The following is a 21,471-nucleotide window of genomic DNA, read 5'->3' on the forward strand; positions in this document are numbered from 1 at the left end:
AAGATGGCCCCTTTTCACAATTTTTAACTTGTGCTATAAGACGTACTCTTCTTAAATGGCCATTTTCTTGTAAATTGTCATGTTATTACTAAATTCAATAGTACCAGTATGCTCTTCTTTTCTATGTGGCAACTTTCGCTGCATTCATGTTCAACTTTGACAACACTAAGGTGATCTACTGTATGCTGTTGTTCTTTTGTTCCATATCTGATTGCAATAGTCTCACTTTTACAACAGTATATTTTAAGGGAGTTTCATCTACAGAATGCCCAGAATGCATAGTATTTCAATGGCTTTTTGATGATGCTGGGAGGTAGGAATATACAGGTCTGTGTTTATGTGAGGAAACACTATATTGCAAACTTACCCTATTCTTAAGAAGGCAAGTGCCAGACCTTGTTGCAGCTGGTGGGCCTTTTTAGCATCTTCAATTGCTTCTAAAATACAAAAAGGTGTTTCATTATTTGATTTACATATTTCACCCTTTAAAAAAACAAAACGTACTCGGTTACTGTTGTAACCTCGGTTCCCTGAGATATGGGACGAGTACATCGTCTTGATAAAGACGCATATGGGAAAAAGCCTTTTTTCTCCTGAACTGAAGCCTTATTCAATCACGCAGTGAAACTGCATGACTATTGGTTTGTGCAGTGTGTAAAAAAACAAACCAATGGGTCGGCAGCGGAGCTGCACGAGCCTATGGTGACGAAGCCCGCCAGAATGGGCTTCCGAGGTTACGATAGTAACAGAGTACGTTCCCTGTCGATACTCCACTCGTACTGCGTCTTGATAAAGACTCATATGGGAACTCAATTCAATCACGCCGTGCTATGGTAGAGGAACGACTGCATAATATGCCTCCTTACGCATTCAATGCCCATAGGCAAGCATAGCCAGAGACAAGGAAGGGTCCAAGGAAGGACAGTGTACTGATAAGCAACTCCCTCAAAGGCGAATTTCAAGAATTGTCTGTGATGGGGTGCTATCTGGATGTGAAAGTATGGTCTTTCAGGTCCAGAGAAAGAACCAGTCCCCTGTGCAAATTCGCGAGAGGATCTGCTTCAGCGTGATCATCCTGAACGTCCTCTTTATGAGGGCGCGATTCAGGTGTCTGAGATCGAGGATGGGCCGGGGGCTGTCATCCTTTTTGGGGACGATGAAATAACGGCTGTAGAAACCTGACTTGCTCTGGGCTGGAGGGACCGTTTCTATGGTGCCCTTTGCCAGCAAAGACATCACCTCGGAGCGCAGGACGTGTGTGTCTTTGCTCTGAACAGAGGTGGGAACCAGACCACTGTAGCGCGGGGGTCTTTGAGCGAATTGCAGTGAGTAACCTCGTTTTATTATCCCATATCCCAGTCTGACACTCCGGGGGATGGCCTGCCAGGCCTCGGCCTGTGTAGTGAGGGTTTGGATCGTTTCGAGTGGCAGGCTGCCTAGCGGGGACCTGAAGCTCATGATAAGAGGGAGAGGAATGTGCGCTCTCCTTGAAAATGTTTGTGTCTTATTTTCCTAACCATAACAGCGATCAGTTGTGTGGGCGCTATTTGAACGGGCCCAGTGTTCATTGAAGAAGGGGGACCGTGAGCGCGGCAGGGACAGACTGACACTTTCATAATGAAAGCAGCGCTGGCAGATCAAAGAGCTGCAAGAGGTGCTAATCCTTAGTGTAAAGACACTGGCAGATCAAAGCGCTGTATGCAGACTGAAAATCGTGGGGCCCGCGATTTTACCGTCTCTTTCTCCGAGGTTACGGGGAGAAGAGAAACATGAGAGGCGGGGCTACCAGCGCAGCATTCTACAATGCACGCAAAAGTATTGAGCCACTCTATGAAATGAGTGCTATGAATCCTCACGTGTTCACAGGCGCTGGCAGATCAAAGTGAGCACGCAGAATATGCTGGTGTGCAGATCACTCAGGCCTGATCGCTCAGCCTGCGAGCTCGCCGTTCCTGTCTCCGAGGTGACTGGGAGAAGAGAGACATAAGAGCGGGGGAGGCGGGGCCTGCTACATAGAGGACCGCGAGCGAATCAGGACGGAGTCCAGCTTTCGGTGAAAGCAGGCTGCCTGTGTGAGCGCAGCCTCAGCGAAGCACATAGCTTTCCACTCCGATCCGCCCAAGAGAACAGAGCTGCTCAATAAATGAGAAGCTCTGATTCTCATGTGTGAACACTGGCGGATCAGAGCGCTGATGTTTCATTCTCCGAGCTTTGCTGAGAGAGGAGAAACGAGAGAGCAGAGCTGCCTTCGTAGAAGGCGGTCAGCGAACGGGGAATAGCGAGACTCATACTCTGAACGAGCATTCCGTCTCACTGCTCTTCTGCATCGTGCAGGATTCCCTGCATGAGCCACACTCGCGGTCGCGGCATTTGTAACAACGGCAAGAAATTTGCTCTTTTTAGAGCACTCACCGGATGGCAGCAGCGAACGGGACTGTAACTGCTGCGATGCTGGAGCATGAGGAAAAGGTGGCGGATCAGCAGAGCAGATTTGAGGTCGCTGGTCTAGCTGCGAGGCGTTAGTAGGCCTCTGGGATCAGTGGAGACGAAGTCATCGTCGCTGAAGGAGAATAAATCAGAGGATCCTATGGCGAAATGGCCGCTTATATAGCCAGATGGCTCCAATAGTTGTGCAGTTTCACTGCGTGATTGAATAAGGCTTCAGTTCAGGAGAAAAAAGGCTTTTCCCCATATGCGGCTTTATCAAGACGCAGTACAAGTGGAGTATCGACAGGGAACAAAGCTATCTAAAGTCTTAAAGAATCGTATAATCAAGTTTGTTAAAAAAAAACAAAAGCAAAATACACAATTCGTGAAGCCTTAAAGCATAATTAATGCAAAATTAAAGGGGTCATGAACTGAGAAATCAAATTTCCCTTGATCTTTTGACATATAGGTCAATGTACTAAAAACATCCTGTAAGTTTCAGAACTCAAAACTTTCTTGTTACTTTACAGTTTAAAAAAAAAAATGCTTAGGCGCAGTTTTTGAAACTATGGGTCCATTTCTCAAAACTCCACACAAAAACACACACAACATGCAAAACGTCACACACATCTTGCACAAGCAAACCCTTCTTTCAAAGCTATTTTAAAACTTTTAAAAATGGTATTATTGCATAGTAACTCTACACACAAACATAAAATAATAAACCACGTACATGCCAAACTACACAGATGTGACAAACGAAAAACACTGCTCCTGTGTGTCTTTTGCAGTGGAGTGCACAGGCGTTTTTTCATAGCAATCACACATACTGTATATACAGTTTATATGTGCATATGCATGCATGTATATACAACTGATGAATTTTACACAGTTATGCAACTGAATTGAATAAATAAATACTGAACTGACTTGAGCTACTGACTTGTTTACAGCAGAATTTTAAACTATTGTGAAGATGCTGCGAAACAATCTATATTGTATAAAGAGCTTTCTGAATTGGCTTGTATGCATATTCAATGTGTGGGGGATGGCATCCACCTGGTTGAAAAAAAAATTACAAAAAGCTTTCCCTTTGTAAAACCACCATCCCTCCAACCATCCGCTTTAGATTAAGAATGTTGTGCATATGTAAAACTTGTGCAAATTAAATGTTAAAATTCTCTACTTATGATAATTCACAAACTAAATAACGGCGATTGGCCAATCAGAACTCCATACAGTAACAAGCAGTGCACAAGCTGAAGCAATTTTCCATAATTTTTCACGCAAAATGTTTCAAGCGCAACTTTTGAAGTGCTTTAAAAAGAAGACAACAGAAGGTATGATTTGTCCTTGATTAACGTAAAAATTTGAAAAGACATTCCCCTGACAATGTTATTGTGCTGTATGTGTGATTGTGAGGGACTGAGAGACAATAAGAGAGCTGGCATTATCAAGTAGGTCACCTACATACCAACAAAACACGTCTTGAGAGTCAAAAAGCATTCACTGTGCGATGAAGCCTATTAGAATGCAGTTAGAATGCCCTTATAATTCAAGCAATGAAGAAAAAAAAAAACGAATGAGTTTGTGTTTTTATATTCATTGCACATGCAATGCACTTCTCGGAATATCAGCACATGTGTGCGAGCACAAAAGTGCTATTCATTTTATACAACAGTGTAGAGCAACACGGTGTTTCGTTCCTTGAATGAATCTGTTTTTGAATGATTTGAGTGAGCCAGTGATTCAATTATCCATTCAGATCGACTCGCTTAGTTTCTAATTGAAACTATTTTGAACGAATCGTTTGATTTGAATGATTCAATAAACAATTTATCAAAACAGGGACTTGCTGACACCTGCTGGCGGTTTTGTCATCTTCATTTGTCCATGACAGGCATAAACCAACACAAGGTGCCAACACAAAAACACATTCAGCAAAATATTTTTTAATTAACAATATTGGGCAAAATTCCTTAATTTCAGGCCCCAGAAGGAAAAAAAAAAGCTTATAAATAATAGTTGGTCAGACTTTGTATTAGGTGGCCTTAACTACAATGTACTTGGATCAAAAACTAAGTACAATGTACTTATTGTGTTCATATTGTATTGCAAAACACATTTGCAGCTATTGAGATGGGATCTGGATAAGGTTAGGAACAGGTTAGGTGGTATGGGTAGGTTTAAGGGTGGGTTAAGGGGTGTAAGGGATGGGTCAACAGTGTAATTATAAATGTAATTACAGAAATTAATTACAGATGTAGCTACATATAGGTATTTTTTAAATATAAGTACAATATAAAAACATGTACACAATAAGTGCATTGTATAAAATGATTAATTTAAAATGCAAGCACACAGTAGTTAAGGCCACTTAATATAAAGTAGGACCCAATAGTTCGTGTAATAAGGTAAATTTTTCATTAAATAAAATGCTTTTAAAAAAATTAGACAAATTTTGTAATCTAGCTACATGACCCCCTCCCCAAAGACACTGACCACACCATCCCCCCAGATTTTTTTTTTTTTTTTTGACCACTGTCTCTGGTGTGTGTGTGTGTGTGTGTGTGTGTGTGTATCTTTCTCTAGTGTTATGGCTGGCTCATATACCGCAACATAAAAAAAGCAAACAACGAATGTTTTAACAATATACTAATTTGTCAAACCAGGCAAAACAAATATTAAACAATCAAAAGAAACCGACGTCGAGGGGAGAAAACACACGCGTGTGGTTATTTAATAAACAATATCAGGCACTAAAAATAAATATGGGAGGACAAAAGAAATAATGTGAGAGAGGTGAAAGAGATAAGCCAAGTTCCCCCTCTAAAACACAAGTCTTTATACTTATAGTGAGTTAATTAGGGATTAAATACACCTGTTGCCCAACTAACATCTGCACTGTGTAGCACAGCCAGTAGGGGTAAACAGGCAGGCGTAACAGAGAGAGAGAATGCAAAAGCCTCTAATAAGTGCCATTTGAAGTTTTCTTCTAAAATAAACATTTTTATCAGGCTCCTTTGTTTAGGTCCACTAATTTCACTTTAATGGCAATGAATGGGTTCTATTCATTGTCATTAAAGTGAAATAGCTGAACAAACATATTAGTGACAGAGCATTCTCTTCAGTCTTCACACATGAGCATTTCAATCTATCATTAATGATGTTGAGGAGACTATTCATTCCAGTTACTGTAAATCAAAAAATACACACAAACATGTCACTGCTCTGGATATATGATCACTGATGAACATCTTTGATTTTAGTATGGGGAAAAGAAAAATAAAATAAAAAATGCGAGAGGGTTTTGGGTTCTCAGATTTAACCCAAAACCTCTAACATGCCTAAAACCGTGTCTACACCAGACACAAAAGGCACGGCGCAACGCAACAAAATAGCCTACTACAGAATGCGGTGTGGCGCAAAAAAAAACAAACAATTTTTTTTTTTTAAAAATCAGAGTAAAATGATGCCTCGTTCTATTTATGACATACAGACAAAAAAGTTCAAATGATTTACAACGGTTGCTTTCACGTCCGGTGTAGACAGCCTCAAGTTGTTGCAGCATGACGGGACTACTGACGCCAAGTGTAGACACGGTATAACAAAAATTCTACCTCTAGACTGTATATTGCTTATCTATGTACACTATATTGCCAAAAGTATTGAACTTTTCAATACTATAGAGTATGGCCCTTCTAATGAACATGTTTGACTACTTTAGTAATTTCTATGGAGTACAAATCTTAATGTTTAAGCATATAATGATATTCTAGGGAATTGTCTGCTTCTAATTTTATAGAAACAGTTTGGACAGAACCCTTTTCTATTCTAACATGACAGTGCCTCTGTGTATAAGGCACGGTTCAAAAAGACATGATTGATTCAGTCAGTGTGGAAGAACTTGACTGGTCTGCAGAAAGCCAAGTCCTGATCCCAGCTGAGCACCTCTGGTGTGACTTTAAATGCAGACTTTGAGCCAAAAACTCATCACTCAAAACCCATTTTAAACCATCATCGAGAGCTTGTAATAAGTTCAGATTGTGATCTAAAATTGATTTTGATTCTATAATAGGCAGACATGCACTCTTTGTGTGTTTTATAATGGACTGATCAATACCTGCTTGTCATGTGTCAAACATCCTTTATTGTAAAAAAAAAAATACCATGAGCTTCATAAAAACATACAGAAAACCTATCTTCATAATTATAGGTCTATTTGCTTTCATATTTCATGTGTAGAAAAGTGTTTCTCTTTTATATACGGATGGGCAAGAGATATGATTACATGATTGACAGGTCTAGAGTGAATGAGCTCTGACTCAAACGCTCTACCTCCTGGAAGAAAATGGACGGTGCTCTTCAGATCACAATTCATTGGAGAATTAATAGTTATTCTGTAATTTTTTATTCAATATTTAGTTATTCTGTATGTTATTCTGTATAAAGAACATGTGAGAATAGTATGTTCTTAAATACCAACAATAACAAGAACTCGGCAAGCATTCACTCTTCTCTCTTGCAGAAAAAGTCCTCTACTTCGGTGTTTTTACGCTCGTGCACAATACATTCTTCTGAGCTTTTAGCGCCACTGCGTCGACCTTTTGGGTAACAACAGTTGCTCTGGCCACGTGCTGTAATGTGCTTTGCGAAAGTGAAAAGATTCGTTGGACTGGATGCAAAAAAACGCATTTTCGGTGCGTGAATGTTCTATGTGGAAGCATCCATAGGAAGCTGTTTTATTTCAGCGCGTCATGACATCCAAAATTCGTTTCGCTTTTTCACGCTCAGTGTGGAAAGCTCTTTAGGCTATAGAAAATGCTAAAGGGAGGCTAATTGATGAAGACGGTATATAAAAGACCAAATCTGGTACACAATTTATTAAAAATATATATTATGCACAGGATAGCAGAGGAGCCCAGAATATGACCGGAATGTGCAAATTTTCATGCGTTTTCTCCCCCTTAGAAAAACATTATAAACTCTTAAGGTGGCTTCTATTTTTTTTTTTTGGATTCACTTTGAAAAAAATACCACCCGTTTCTGCATTGCTCCAAATTATGTAAACTAGTGTAGATATGTCGATGAAGTAATTTTCCGATGCAATGGATGAAACAAATATAATGGGAAAAACAAACATGTAAACAAAATGTTACTTTTATAAAATTTTGTAAATTTGTTTTTATAAAATATAGCCTGGTTTTAGGGTGTTCGTCCAATGATTGCATGCTATCAGTGTTGATCACCCTGTAAAATAGCCTACTAGAAGCGCTGTAGCTTTATAGCTAGCCTAAAAATATGAAAAGTAGCCTTCAACACACAAATAACATTTTAAGTTACTTCTGTTACTTCCACAAATTGATGTCATAAATACAGGAGTCTGATTTTTGTTTTAGTTGTCTTTCATAACAAAAACTACAAACTATCAACAACGTCAGAATAAAGCCAGAAGTGCCGAATGTGCCAGATTTGGCCCAGACTCTTGCCAGCCAAGCATAAGAATACTAATGTAAATTTGTTAACAGACAATAAGAGTTTTTTAACCGATTAAATTGCTTACTTTAGTTTGCTGCATGTTTAAAAAACACGCTAAACATAATTAAGTTTTTGAAAGGGGAAAAAAAAAAAGTCATGTAACCTGTTTGAATACTTTTACATTTGAATACTACCAGCAGGCCTACTGCGTACTACAAACACATATCCCAGGCTATTTTAGTTCCCCTCACTCCACAACAAATCCTTTAAATTTAACCGTATTCAGAACAAAGAGTGATTTTTTTTCATATAACATTCATTTCTAATGAATAAATATAATATAATGCAGTATATAATAATATAGGCCTAGCTATATAACCAATCCAAAACAAATAATTTAAAGCGAAACAAAGTATGGGCTCACGTACCGCTCTCATTCAGCACAGATCCAAATGTTTCTATATTATTTCGCAATGTATTTGAAGCTAAACCATTAATTATTAAATTATCTGGGCTTTGTACGTTCCAATATCAGCTAAAATAAAATCATAATGAACAAAAATGTGCCACAGTGGAGTGGACCGGTGCTCATGCTGTACGGCACAGACTATAACATTTAAATTTACTAGTTTAACTTTTTATCTGTTTACGTAATTCTGTTTTATTTTAATAATGAACAGGCTGCGCTGTTTGCAATAAATGTGCGCGCATGAGGCACCAGCGCTATCAAATAGCTGAAACATAAATCTGTCATTTTAGTCATAAAGTAGAGCATAATTCATCAGTGACGTACCCACTGAGAAACCTGATGAAAGTGCTCTAATTATTGACGATTCTATTGTACGGAACGTGAAAATAGAGACACCAGCCACTATATTCCAATGTTTACCAGGAGCCAGAGCGCCTGACATCTTCGCAAATTTAAAAGTGCTCGCTAATGCTAAACGTAAATGCAGTAAGATTGTTATCCACATCGGCGCTAATGATGTTCGACTTCGGAGATCATTAAAAATAATGTTAAAAAGGTGTGTGAACTGTCACGTTCCCTCTCGGGACACAAGGAGCGAGGAGACGTAGGAGTACCAATAATCCGTTTATTGATGACACACATCAATGACGTTAAGACCGAACACAGGGGCTAGGAAACACAGGGCTTATAAACACAGGGAAATTAACGAGGAAAACAGAAACAGGTGAGGGCTAATCAAACGCAGGGCTGGGGACACATGAACTACTAATTAAACTGTTAACCTTCACCCCCATTTGGGGCCTCGCAGGTGAAAATAACCTACCTAAATTAAAATGGTAACAGTTTGTGACAAAGTGTGCTTACACAAACAAATTAGGTATCTTTGGAAAGAAGAGACTCTGGGCTTTACTATCTATCATCCAGAGTTGATAATGCTCAAAAGATAAAAAGTTATAGGCACTGACGTGCCTTGAAAAATATTTTTCCACACTGAATGTTTTTTTATTTCATATACAAATACATGAAATAAGTTCTGGAGCAATCCAGAAAAGTAATGGATCGAAAGCCATGTGTCTCATGAGTTCATATTTCAAATTTGAAGAAGATACCATGAAAAATGAGATTCCTGCAATATTTTTTCTGAAACTATTTATAGTCCCCCCACCCCCCTGTTTGAGGAAAAATAACCACCAAATGGATTGCAGAATTATACAAGCTATTTTAGTCATTATACATGTTCCTGCATAGTTTTTCAATTATAAAATAAGACAGATTTATTTGAGCACTAAAAAATACAAAAATAATTATTTGAGTAATAAAAAAGGAAAAATAAAATAGAAAAAAATGCTTTGTATATAGTATGTATACTGAAGTATTCTGATTGCCAGACATGAAGTGATATTGCCAGACATGGTCATAGAGTCAGTAAACACACGCTGATGTGCTTCCATTCAGATGATAATCAAACAGATGGGCCATATAATCAATAATAGCTGATCAATGAATCACAATGATAGCTGTCATAGAGTCGCTAATAAACACGCTGATGTCCGTCCATACATATAATCATGCAGACACGGCCACATTCCCCACACAATACACACACACACACACACACGTATATAAAAAATGTAGAAGAAAAAAAAAACAGTTTTTTATGGATAAAGCAGATCGCCAAGTTATGCCCCGCTCAGATGACAGTTGCGTCACAGAAGCCGGCAGGAGGGAGCGCCAAATTCAAATAATCTATATTCCGCTTTTCTGAGACTTTTTTTCCGTGGACGGTCTCATTATGTTTGTAAAACCGTATGCTGCAACACCGTGTTGTTTTTTTTACCACCAAGACGCTGTTTTTGAGCGTAATATATTCCATAACGGACGCGAACAATAACTCTCTGAAGAAATGAAACGTAAACAAAGGAATATTCATCCTTATTACAACGTTATTGTTTCGCTGGACTAAAAGTGCTCGCTGGGATGTTGTTCTGTGGACCCTTACCTCTCTAACTAAACTGGGATTTCAGCAGTGGACGCGTTTGTGGCTCGTTATTACAATGATAAAGGTACGTACGGCTTTTTTACTCTGCGTGTTTGGATGTGTACTGCTTACACAAATGTAGCAAATTTGTGCCACTCATTCCTTATAAGCTTTCCATCGAAAAACAGCGATCTGTCGTCGATGCTTGAGGCTTAGACCCTCAGAATGATATATAGTTTGTCAAGATTAAATTTGTCCCGTTTCATTTATTCTATTAGAAAACAATGACACATGCAAACAAAGAGCGTTCAGTGCGACGTCGCTCTGGTGAACGGTAACAGGTTAACTAATCAACAGGAACGAGGATGGCCAAATAGAGACACGAGAGGAGGGGAAACACAAGACAAGGACTGACATTATGCCCACCTCCGGAAGGCGTGTCCTCACACCTAACACCATCCAATGGGGAGGGGGGGTGGGCGCTCTGGAGGCCTCCAGGGCGGCGCCCGTTCCAGGGGCCATGGCGGATCTGGAGACTCGGGAGGCCAGGGTGGGTCAGGGGACTCCTTGTGTCCCGGGTCAGGGGACTCGGGAGGCCACGGCCTTTTTTTTTTTTCGGGCCCGAGAGGTTCTGTGGCCTTGGCCCTTGGCCCGGCCACACAGGCTGTGACCCTCTTACCCCCCCCCAAAATTTTCTTGGGGAAGCTCCCCCCTGGGAGCCACAGAGGAGCGGACGCTGTCGGGCGCTCTGGCAGCGCGGACTCTGTCGGGCGCTCTGGCAGCGCGGACTCTGTCGGGCGCTCTGGCAGCGCGGACTCTGTCGGGCGCTCTGGCAGCGCGGACTCTGTCGGGCGCTCTGGCAGCGCGGACTCTGTCGGGCGCTCTGGCAGCGCGGACTCTGTCGGGCGCTCTGGCAGCGCGGACTCTGTCGGGCGCTCTGGCAGCGCGGACTCTGTCGGGCGCTCTGGCAGCGCGGACTCTGTCGGGCGCTCTGGCAGCGCGGACTCTGTCGGGCGCTCTGGCAGCGCGGACTCTGTCGGGCGCTCTGGCAGCGCGGACTCTGTCGGGCGCTCTGGCAGCGCGGACTCTGTCGGGCGCTCTGGCAGCGCGGACTCTGTCGGGCGCTCTGGCAGCGCGGACTCTGTCGGGCGCTCTGGCAGCGCGGACTCTGTCGGGCGCTCTGGCAGCGCGGACTCTGTCGGGCGCTCTGGCAGCGCGGACTCTGTCGGGCGCTCTGGCAGCGCGGACTCTGTCGGGCGCTCTGGCAGCGCGGACTCTGTCGGGCGCTCTGGCAGCGCGGACTCTGTCGGGCGCTCTGGCAGCGCGGACTCTGTCGGGCGCTCTGGCAGCGCGGACTCTGTCGGGCGCTCTGGCAGCGCGGACTCTGTCGGGCGCTCTGGCAGCGCGGACTCTGTCGGGCGCTCTGGCAGCGCGGACTCTGTCGGGCGCTCTGGCAGCGCGGACTCTGTCGGGCGCTCTGGCAGCGCGGACTCTGTCGGGCGCTCTGGCAGCGCGGACTCTGTCGGGCGCTCTGGCAGCGCGGACTCTGTCGGGCGCTCTGGCAGCGCGGACTCTGTCGGGCGCTCTGGCAGCGCGGACTCTGTCGGGCGCTCTGGCAGCGCGGACTCTGTCGGGCGCTCTGGCAGCGCGGACTCTGTCGGGCGCTCTGGCAGCGCGGACTCTGTCGGGCGCTCTGGCAGCGCGGACTCTGTCGGGCGCTCTGGCAGCGCGGACTCTGTCGGGCGCTCTGGCAGCGCGGACTCTGTCGGGCGCTCTGGCAGCGCGGACTCTGTCGGGCGCTCTGGCAGCGCGGACTCTGTCGGGCGCTCTGGCAGCGCGGACTCTGTCGGGCGCTCTGGCAGCGCGGACTCTGTCGGGCGCTCTGGCAGCGCGGACTCTGTCGGGCGCTCTGGCAGCGCGGACTCTGTCGGGCGCTCTGGCAGCGCGGACTCTGTCGGGCGCTCTGGCAGCGCGGACTCTGTCGGGCGCTCTGGCAGCGCGGACTCTGTCGGGCGCTCTGGCAGCGCGGACTCTGTCGGGCGCTCTGGCAGCGCGGACTCTGCGTGGAGCCGGCGCGGGAGGGCACGTGCGAGGAGCCGGCGCGGGAGGGCACTTGCGAAGCGCGGACACTTGGGGGCGCTCGGGAAGCGCGGACACTTGGCAGGGCTCCAGACAAAAAAAATCGAGTAAGGAGCCATTGGCTCCTATAAAAGAAAAACTTAGGCGCCAAATTATTTTTTTAGGTGCCACAGAATAAAAGTGTTTTTTTTTATTATTATCATTTTATTTTTCCCCCCTCTTTTAACATTACAATCATTTTGTCATGTGTTTATGTCTTATCTTTTCTAGGCTTTATCAGCATTTTAATCCATCTTGTAGATGATCAGGTCGACCGGGGGACTAAGGTTCACTTAAAGTGTGAATTAAATGTCTTTTACAACTTGAAATATACAGTCACAAAGAATTGTTCGTTACACAGAATCTGTACCAATATCATGGACCATAAGCATCACTTGGCAACTGAGTGCAGTGCATCCTATAAATGTTGTCACGTCTTTCACACAGTCAGTCTGTTTTTCTTCATTAGTAAAATGCAATTTTATAGGAGGAGTTGAATCATGTACAACAGAATAAGTAAAAATATTAATATGCAACAGCGCATAAATATAGCAAAACGCTCCTCTTTATAGTTATTTTTCTAGCTGACTGATGAGTTTATGGACACTGAGTGGTTATTCTGAGGTAAATGTATTACAATGCAATGTTTACAAGCTTTATACATTTCCTCAGTTTGAAACACTGAATGAGCTTTTACATAAAACATTTCAGTAAGTTGTACTATAGGCTTTCTTATTGCCTACCTTTTGTTCATTTCATACTATAGTAGTAAATCGAAATATATAATGGGTTCACTTGCTGCTTTAACTGAGGTGCTAAAGAGATCGCGCCTGAGCATTAAGTGCGATACTCTCCGCTCGCGCGATCCGGACGCATACACGGACCGTGTGGACGCGGGGTACTGGTGTTTATATTACCGAAAGTGCGCGCTTGTGGTCCGCATTAAAGAGCACCCAAACCGCATCATTTGAATTTCGTAGCATTTTAAAGCTGATACTTTGTTTATTAAAAAGACAGCACAAAGCTTTTTGCGATTACTGGATGGCAAGTGCGCTTCAAATAACAGGAAGTCCATGCATTAACAGAACACAGCATATAGACTAAATAGACACGGCTTTTGCACTTTGGGGCTGTTTACACCTGGTCACTTCATGCATTTTGTCCTGATCGGATAGCTATCTGATCCTGAAAAGACCAGGTGTAAATGCCGTCCGAAACGCATTCGAGACGGATATAAATCCAATCGCTCGAACCACTTCAGGTGGTGGTCTGGGCGAAACCGGACAAGTGTAAATGCATCTGGTTGTTGAAACCACATATGGTAATTTTACTCCTCCCATAATATTAAAGTAATAGACGTGTGAGATCGTTTTATAGGCTATATGGCATGTTATAGTCAGATATGCAAGCATCACCGCGGATGAGTAGCGGAGTATTTCTTCAGCAAGCGACGAAGCAAACTGAATGAACCTGAAAGTAAGTCGCAGACGCTCAACACACAATCTTCTTCATTAAAAGTAGCGAGACTAGCCTATCTTTCCAGTGCTGATGCCACGCGCTCTCTTGTTGCGGTCTCAGATATTGAAATTAGCTGATAATTAATAAAATTATCCATTGCTTTCATTGACGTGAACTCCGTTATATTTGCATATGAAGCGGGAATTGAAGAACGGATTTATATCTGTTTTGCGAAGACACATTTATGTGGCCAAGTGTAAATGGGGAAACGTTTTAACAAATCATATAGATATCCGATCAGAGAAAATGCATGAAGTGACCAGGTGTAAACAGGCCCTTTCAGGTCTCTCTCACTGCGTTCAGCAGACTGTGTGCGGCAGAGACTAGAACTGTTTGAAACTCTTTTCCAGTAAAACTTTGATGTGCATCGTCTTATGTAAGTTTAATACGTGAACATAACAAAAGATGTGAGCGCAAAACAATCGGGAAAAAAGTCCTTTCATGCAAATTATATATAGTTGCCAGTGGCGACCTCAGCAAAAACTTCACTCGCAAATTAATATTTTTGGTCGCAAATGCGACCATTTTAGTCGCAGTTTGGAGCCCTGCTTGGGGGCGCTCGGGAAGCGCGGACACTTGGGGGCGCTCGGGAAGCGCGGACACTTGGGGGCGCTCGGGAAGCGCGGACACTTGGGGGCACAGGAGGGCGCTCTGGAAGCGCGAGCGGCGGCAGGCTCGGGAGAGCCGCGGACGACGGCGGGCTAGCTCCGACTCGGGCCCGTAAGTCTGTAAGTGGGAAGTCGATGGGGAAATGAAAACCGGCCCCGAGCCGGAATAGGTGGAGAATCGCCGCGTCATGGAGCTGCGAACTCCTCGCGAGCCCGCAGAACTCCTCTGCAAACTCCACCAATGGCAGCTCGCGGAGGATAAGGGCGCGGAGGCGGGTGACGAACTCCATCGCCGCAGCGGGGGAAAAAAGTGCTCTCTTTTCTAGCACTTTAGATACGGTTGCTCCTTTACGCTTAAAGAAGATTAAGGAAAAGAGTCCGACACCATGGTATAATGAGCACACTCGCGCCCTAAAGAGAGCAACCCAGAAAATGGAGCACAGCTGGAGGAAAACCAAACTAGAGCTATTTCGTATTGCTTGGCGGAAAAGTACCCTATCCTACAGAATAGCTTTAAAAACTGCTAGATCTGATTACTTTTAGTCTCTTTTAGAAGAAAACAAACATAACTCCAGGTATTTATTCAACACAGTGGCTAAATTAACAAAAAATTAAGCATCAACAGGTAATGCAGTACAGCACAGCAGTAATGACTTTAATGAACTACCATAATTATTGTCAAGTGTTCATGAGATGGATTGCCTGAGGGAAGAAACTGTTTCTGTGTCTGGTCGTTCTGGTGCACAGAGCTCTGTAGCGTCGACCAGACGGCAACAGTTCACAGAGCGAGTGTGCTGGATGTGAGGGGTCCAGAGTGATTTTGCCAGCCCTTTTGCTCACTCTGGATAAGTACAGCTCTTGGAGAGTAGGGAGGGTTGCACCAATGATTCACTCAGCAGTCCGGACTACCCTCCGTAGTCTTCTGAGGTCAGATTTGCAGAGGATGGATTCAATGATGGCAGAGTAGAACTGTTTCAGCAGCTCCTATGGCAGGTTGAACTTCCTCAGCTGGCGAAGGAAGTACAGCCTCTGCTGGGCCTTTTTCACAATGGAGTCTATATTGATTGTACCACTTCAGGTCCTGGGAGATGGTGGTGCTTAGGAACCTGAATGACTCCACTGCAGTCACAGTGCTGTTCATGATGGTGAGTGGGGGGAGAGCAGGGGGGTTTCTCTTGAAGTCCACTATCCTCTCCACTGTTTTGAGCGTGTTGAGCTCCAGGTTATTTAGACTGCACCAGACAGCCAGCTCCTTAACCTCCTGTCAGTAAGCAGACTCGTCACCGTCCTGAATGAGGCCGATCAGTGTGGTCATCTGCAAACTTCAGGAGCTTGACAGAGGGGTCTTTAGATGTTCAGTCCTTGGTGTACAGAGAGAAGAGCAGTGGGGAGAGAACGCAGCCCTGAGGATCTCCAGTGCTGATCGTACGGGTGCTGGATAATAATTTTCCCAGCCTCACTAGCTGCTGCCTGTCTGTCAGGAAGCTGTTGATCCACTGACAGACGGAGGTGGGCATGGAGAGCGGTTTGGAATGATAGTGTTAAAGGCTGAGCTGAAGTCCACAAACAGGATCCTCACATAAGCCCCTGGTCTGTCTAGATGTTGCAGAACATAATGCAGTCCCATGTTGACTGCATCGTCCACAGACCTGTTTGCTCTGTAGGTAAACTGAAGAGGATCCAGCGAGGGTCCAGTGATGTCCTTCAGGTGGGCCAGCACCAGTTTTTCAAATGATTTCATGACCACAGACGTTAGAGCCACAGGCCTGTAGTCATTTAGTCCTGTAATTTTGGATTTCTTTGGGATGGGGATGATGGTGGAGAGTTTGCAGTGATCTTTGTGAAAATGGGGACCAGCTGGTCAGCATAGGATTTCAGACAGGCTGGTGTGACACCATCTGGGCCTGGTGTAGGGGTGGGCGATATGGGAAAAATATCATATCACGATTTTTTATAGAAATATCACGATTCACGATTTTTATCACGATTCTTTGTTAGTTTTACTATTTTGGTTTTACAAGTTGTCTGAGCATTACAGCCAAACTAGAAAGACAAAGATGCACGGCAGATATTTAGGCCAAAATCTTTGTCATTATTTTATTTTTCTTATTAAAAAATAAGAACAAAGATACACATTACAAATACACATAATATACAAATAAAACAAACAGTGCTTTATTTCCAGGTACAATAGGTGTATTTAGCAGAGCATTCAATGAAATTGAATGAACAAATATAAAAATAAAACACTAGATAGACTGATTCCTAAAGCAACTGTATTAAAGTTTTTCAGTCAAGAATAGTGAGTGATTTTTCTCTTTTGCGTTTTGTTAACGTTAAATGAATAGTTCCCCCACAAATTAATATTCTGTCATCTGTCTGTCAATTCTGTCACAATGTTGTATTTTTATATCATCATTTACTCAAAAGTTGTTTTAAACCGGAATGAGTTTCTTTCTTCTGCTGAACATAAATGCTATTTTGAAGAAGGTGGAAAACCAAACAGTTGCTGGTCCGCAGTGACTTCCATAGGATTTTTCTTTCCTACTATCAAAGTCAATGTGGACCAGCAACTGTTTGGTTTTCCACTGAGTAAATAATGACAGAAATTTAATTTTAGGGTGAACTATCCCTTTAATGACAGTCGACAGCACGTTTAGTGTCCTGTCCCTTTAAGAGCTGCACGCATCTAATATACAGGCACGCATCCGTTTCTCTCTTAACTATTTACTTTCATTTTAGAGATAACCAACTGAGTCTGTATGTAAACCTTGTGTGTTTTGACAGTATTAGCGCAAAATATAACTTAGTTGAGTAATCAGGCGCTGTTAGACAGGCCTTTTAGTGCGCGTGCTTCAGGTGTATGCGCTCAGAACAAGCGCACGTCAGACCAGCGCGCGAATTAAACATTTAACCAGCAAGGCTTGTATGCAAATAATGTACTTTTGCGATCGCGAATAAGTGCAGTGTCCTGTCTGAGTAACTCTACTGCTGTATGTCGTTTTGTACAGTATATAGAGACGGCGGCGCCAGAACTGTATTTGACAATGTGCGCGGTAGCGCGATACTACGATATTTCTTAAAAAGCAGATCGTGGAGACATTTTTATCGTCCACGATCAAAAATCGTCATATCGCACACCCCTAGCCTGGTGCTTTTTTCCTTTTCTGCTTCCGGAAGACCTGGCGCACCTCGTCTTCGCTGATCTGAATTGCAGGTGTGGGGGAGAGGGGGGTTGCTGGAGGTGTTAATGGTTGTGTGTAGAGGTGTCCAGAGCGGGTGTGGGGTGTTTTTTCAAATCTGCAATAGAACTCATTCAGATTTTCTGCCTGTTGTTGATTCTCCACAGTGCTGGGGGATGGTGTCTTCTAGTTATTCATCTCTTTCAGACCTTTCCACACTGATGCTGAGTCACTGGAAGAGAATTGGATCCTTAGCTTATCGGAATTATTCCTCTTTGCTACTCTGATCTCATTTTCCAGTGTGTATTTGGCCTGTTTATACAAGACTTTATCCCCCTTCCTGTAAACATCTTCCTTGGCCTGACGGAGCTGTCTGAGTTTTGCAGTGAACCATGGTTTGTCATTGTTGTAGGTTAAATGGGTCCTGGTAGGAATGCACATATCCTCACAGAAACTGATACATGAAGTGACTGTCTCTGTGAGCTTGTCCAGATTATTTGCAGCAGCCTCAAAAACACTTCAATCAGTAAGGTCGAGACAGGTTTGTTAAACCCGCTCTGTCTCATTGGTGCATCTCTTTACAGTCTTTACCACAGATTTAGCAGATTTCACTTTCTGCCTGTAGGTTGGTATAAGATGAACCAGGCAGTGATCAGAGAGCCCTAAAGCTGCTCGTGGAACAGTGATATGCATTCTTTATTGCTGTGTAACAGTGATCCAATATATTGGTTGCGCGATAATGCCTATTGTCATATCTTCAGCCTAGGGGGAGGGGCAATTTTTTGATTATGTATTTGTTTGCTTATTTATAAGATCATTTATTTACTTAGTCTACTTTTTTTTAAATTTACACTTTTATTTAAATATTAACGTAATTACTAATTATCACACGTATCACACATGGGAAATGAGGGCAGTCTATCATTCTGACAAGGAGGATGGAGTTGGTGGGAAAGAAAAATGCCACATCGCCTGTTTGGCAATATTTCGGGTTTACACCAGATGAAAAAGGTGAGCCCACTGATGTCACGCAGGCAGTTTGCAGACTTTGCTCGAAGGTTGTGCCGGTAAAAGAATCACAAACCACAAACATGTATGTACATTTGCGTGGCCACCACCCTGCTGAGGCTGCTAAACTGGCGCCAAGAGAAGGCGCGATAAGTCAGCCATCAATCATCGGAGCTTTTGCAAAAAGCACAAAGTACAAAAGAAACAGTGAAAGGTGGGCTCAGTGCACTGCAGCTGTATCGAAGTACATTGCGAAGGAAATGGTCTCCTATCATACAGTCGAGAAAGCAAGCTTTAAAGACCTGCTCCAAACCTTTGATAAACAGTACGAGCTGCCGGGGCACAAGTACTTCACCGAAGCAGCTATCCCAAACTTGTACAATGAAACTAGGAACATCATTGCTAAAGATCTGAAAGCTGCTAACTTTGTTGCTTTGACCACAGACATGTGGTCAAGCATAAACATGACCCCCTATATGTCTGTGACAGTCCATTATATTTCGAAGGATTGGAAGCTAGAAGCAAAATGCCTGGAAACAACATTTATTCCGGAGAATCACACTGCAGAGGTACTGGCTGAGGCGCTGTCAGATGCCATGCAAGACTGGGACATAGAACAGAGTAAAATTTCATGCATTACAACTGACAATGGGGCCAATATTGTTGCGGCCATACGAGGGCTCGGATGGCCATGGCTGAACTGTTTTGGCCATAACTTGAATGTGGCAGTGAATTATTCACTACAAAAGGAGAAAATAAAAACTGATCGAGCTCTTGGAATCTGTCGCAATATTAACGTGGCATTTTCTCACAGCTGGAAGAGGCGACGAGAGCTCCGCAAGGCGCAGGAACAGCTAAATTTACCTCAACATATGCTGATAACGGTACATAAATTATTATATTTTATTTGCTTAATATTTATCTTGTGGCACAACCATCTTAGTGAAAAATAAGAAAAATGACATTTTTGTCAGACTAGAAATAATACTTGTAAATCAAATATATTTAATTATAATAAATGATCACAACATTAACGATCAACGCATAATTGCCACTTAATATGTTGTTATTGTAGGATTGTACAACAAGGAACAGCTTCCTGCCATCAAAAGGGTTTTTGCTGATGACAAGAGCCATCGAACACTCCCAAACGTGACCTGGCAGGACATTGCTGTACTAGAGGCTGTCAGGGATGGGTTGAAGCCTGTCGCAGAATTTACTGATATATTATCAGCTGAAAATTACGTGACAGTCTCATCTCTGCTGCCCATGCTGCAGCTAACAAAGGATATCCTGAAGGAGGAGGAGACTGATGTGGAGATGACGGCAGGAATTAAACGGAGGATTTTGGAGAAACTCGACTCGAAATATGACGACAGTACCCTCCAACTAATGCGGAAAGCTACCCTCCTTGACCCACGCTATAAGGGCGACCACATCGATGCCGCACAACTTGATGTGATCAAATCACAGCTTGAGGTTGAGATGGTGGCATACTGGAATGAAAAAAATATGCCACCTGTACCCACCAGAGTGGAGGAGGAAGAAAAAAAAAAAAAGATGCGGCAGGTACGTCATCAGGTGAGAAACAGCCGGCTAAGAGGATCAAAACACTGGGTCGTCTTCTTGGCAGAGCAAAGCCGTCTATATCCACATCCACACCTGTTGACCAGCGAACAAAATCTGAAATCACGTCTTACTTACAAGAGGAAGTAATTGATGGTGATGACAAGCCACTGGACTGGTGGAAAGAAAATAGATGCCGTTTTCCTTTTAAATGGCAAACCTGGCAAAAAAATACCTGTGTTTTACAGCAACTAGCACCCCTTCAGAGCGTGTGTTTAGCGCAGCCGGCAACATAATTACTCCCCTTCGCAGCCTACTCAAACCAGAAAAAGTTAACCAGCTTGTTTTTTTGGCAAAAAATCTGTAGACGGAAGCATTACTCTTGCATCGTAAACAGTCATATTGTTTTAAATCTGTAAGCAATGTAACTAAGATTGCATTATTTTAGTTCTTGGTTATTTTTTTTTTTTTGCTTTTTGTTTATTGAAACGTGTTTGGCTACTAGCGACAAGATAAACACTCTTTTATGTTAAGTATGTTAAACAAGTTGGAGTTTGAAATAAACCTGCTTTTCATTTTCGTAGCCGACTGATTATTGTGCATTTATTCTGAATACGCATCATACATTTGCGGCTTGCAAGGAATGCATATGACGATTTTTAAAAGAGAATCACTCCTCTTTGAAAACGTATTACAAGCGACTTTAAAACTAAATTTCCTTCATTCACAAATTATGTCAAGCCTGCTTGTTATAAAGAGACTTGTACAGCTGTTATTTTAACTGCATTATTTTCGTTTTGTTTTAGTTGCATAAAGTGTAAACAACAACAAAAATAACAACTATACAATAACAAAAATTTGATATTACATAATTTTGTATATTAACACTGATAAATTTATGTATGATTTTTTGAATATATTCCTCTGGTGTCTGGTGGGTGAAGGTTACGCGACGATGACAGTGTGAAACTATGACAATGACAGTGTGAAACTATGCAAGGGCCAATGAATTGTACTTTGATAATAATAATTGCCTAATAATAATAAAAAAAAAAACAACAACTAGAAAATAAGCCGTATTATCGTCATTTTCATTAGCTATCGTCCATATGGCTGAGT

At 43.0% G+C, this 21,471-nt stretch overlaps 1 protein-coding gene across 3 annotated transcripts in view; it reads right to left on the reverse strand.

Annotated features, from left to right (window-relative positions):
- Positions 1–21,471, reverse strand: part of LOC306872863 (protein SGT1 homolog) — a 74,626-nt gene that overhangs the window by 39,234 nt on the left and 13,921 nt on the right. For 2 of the 3 annotated variants that reach the window (XM_079421746.1, XM_079421747.1), the window contains exon 4: positions 368–437. The exons of the other annotated variant lie outside the window; for it this stretch is intronic. In XM_079421746.1, the coding sequence (XP_079277872.1) occupies positions 368–437 (70 nt within the window). The remainder of the gene's footprint in view (positions 1–367; positions 438–21,471) is intronic. 3 annotated transcript variants of the gene reach the window in all.

The sequence above is a fragment of the Barbus barbus genome, assembly GCF_936440315.1.
Source record: "Barbus barbus genome assembly, chromosome: 7".
Taxonomy (NCBI): Eukaryota; Metazoa; Chordata; class Actinopteri; order Cypriniformes; family Cyprinidae; genus Barbus; species Barbus barbus.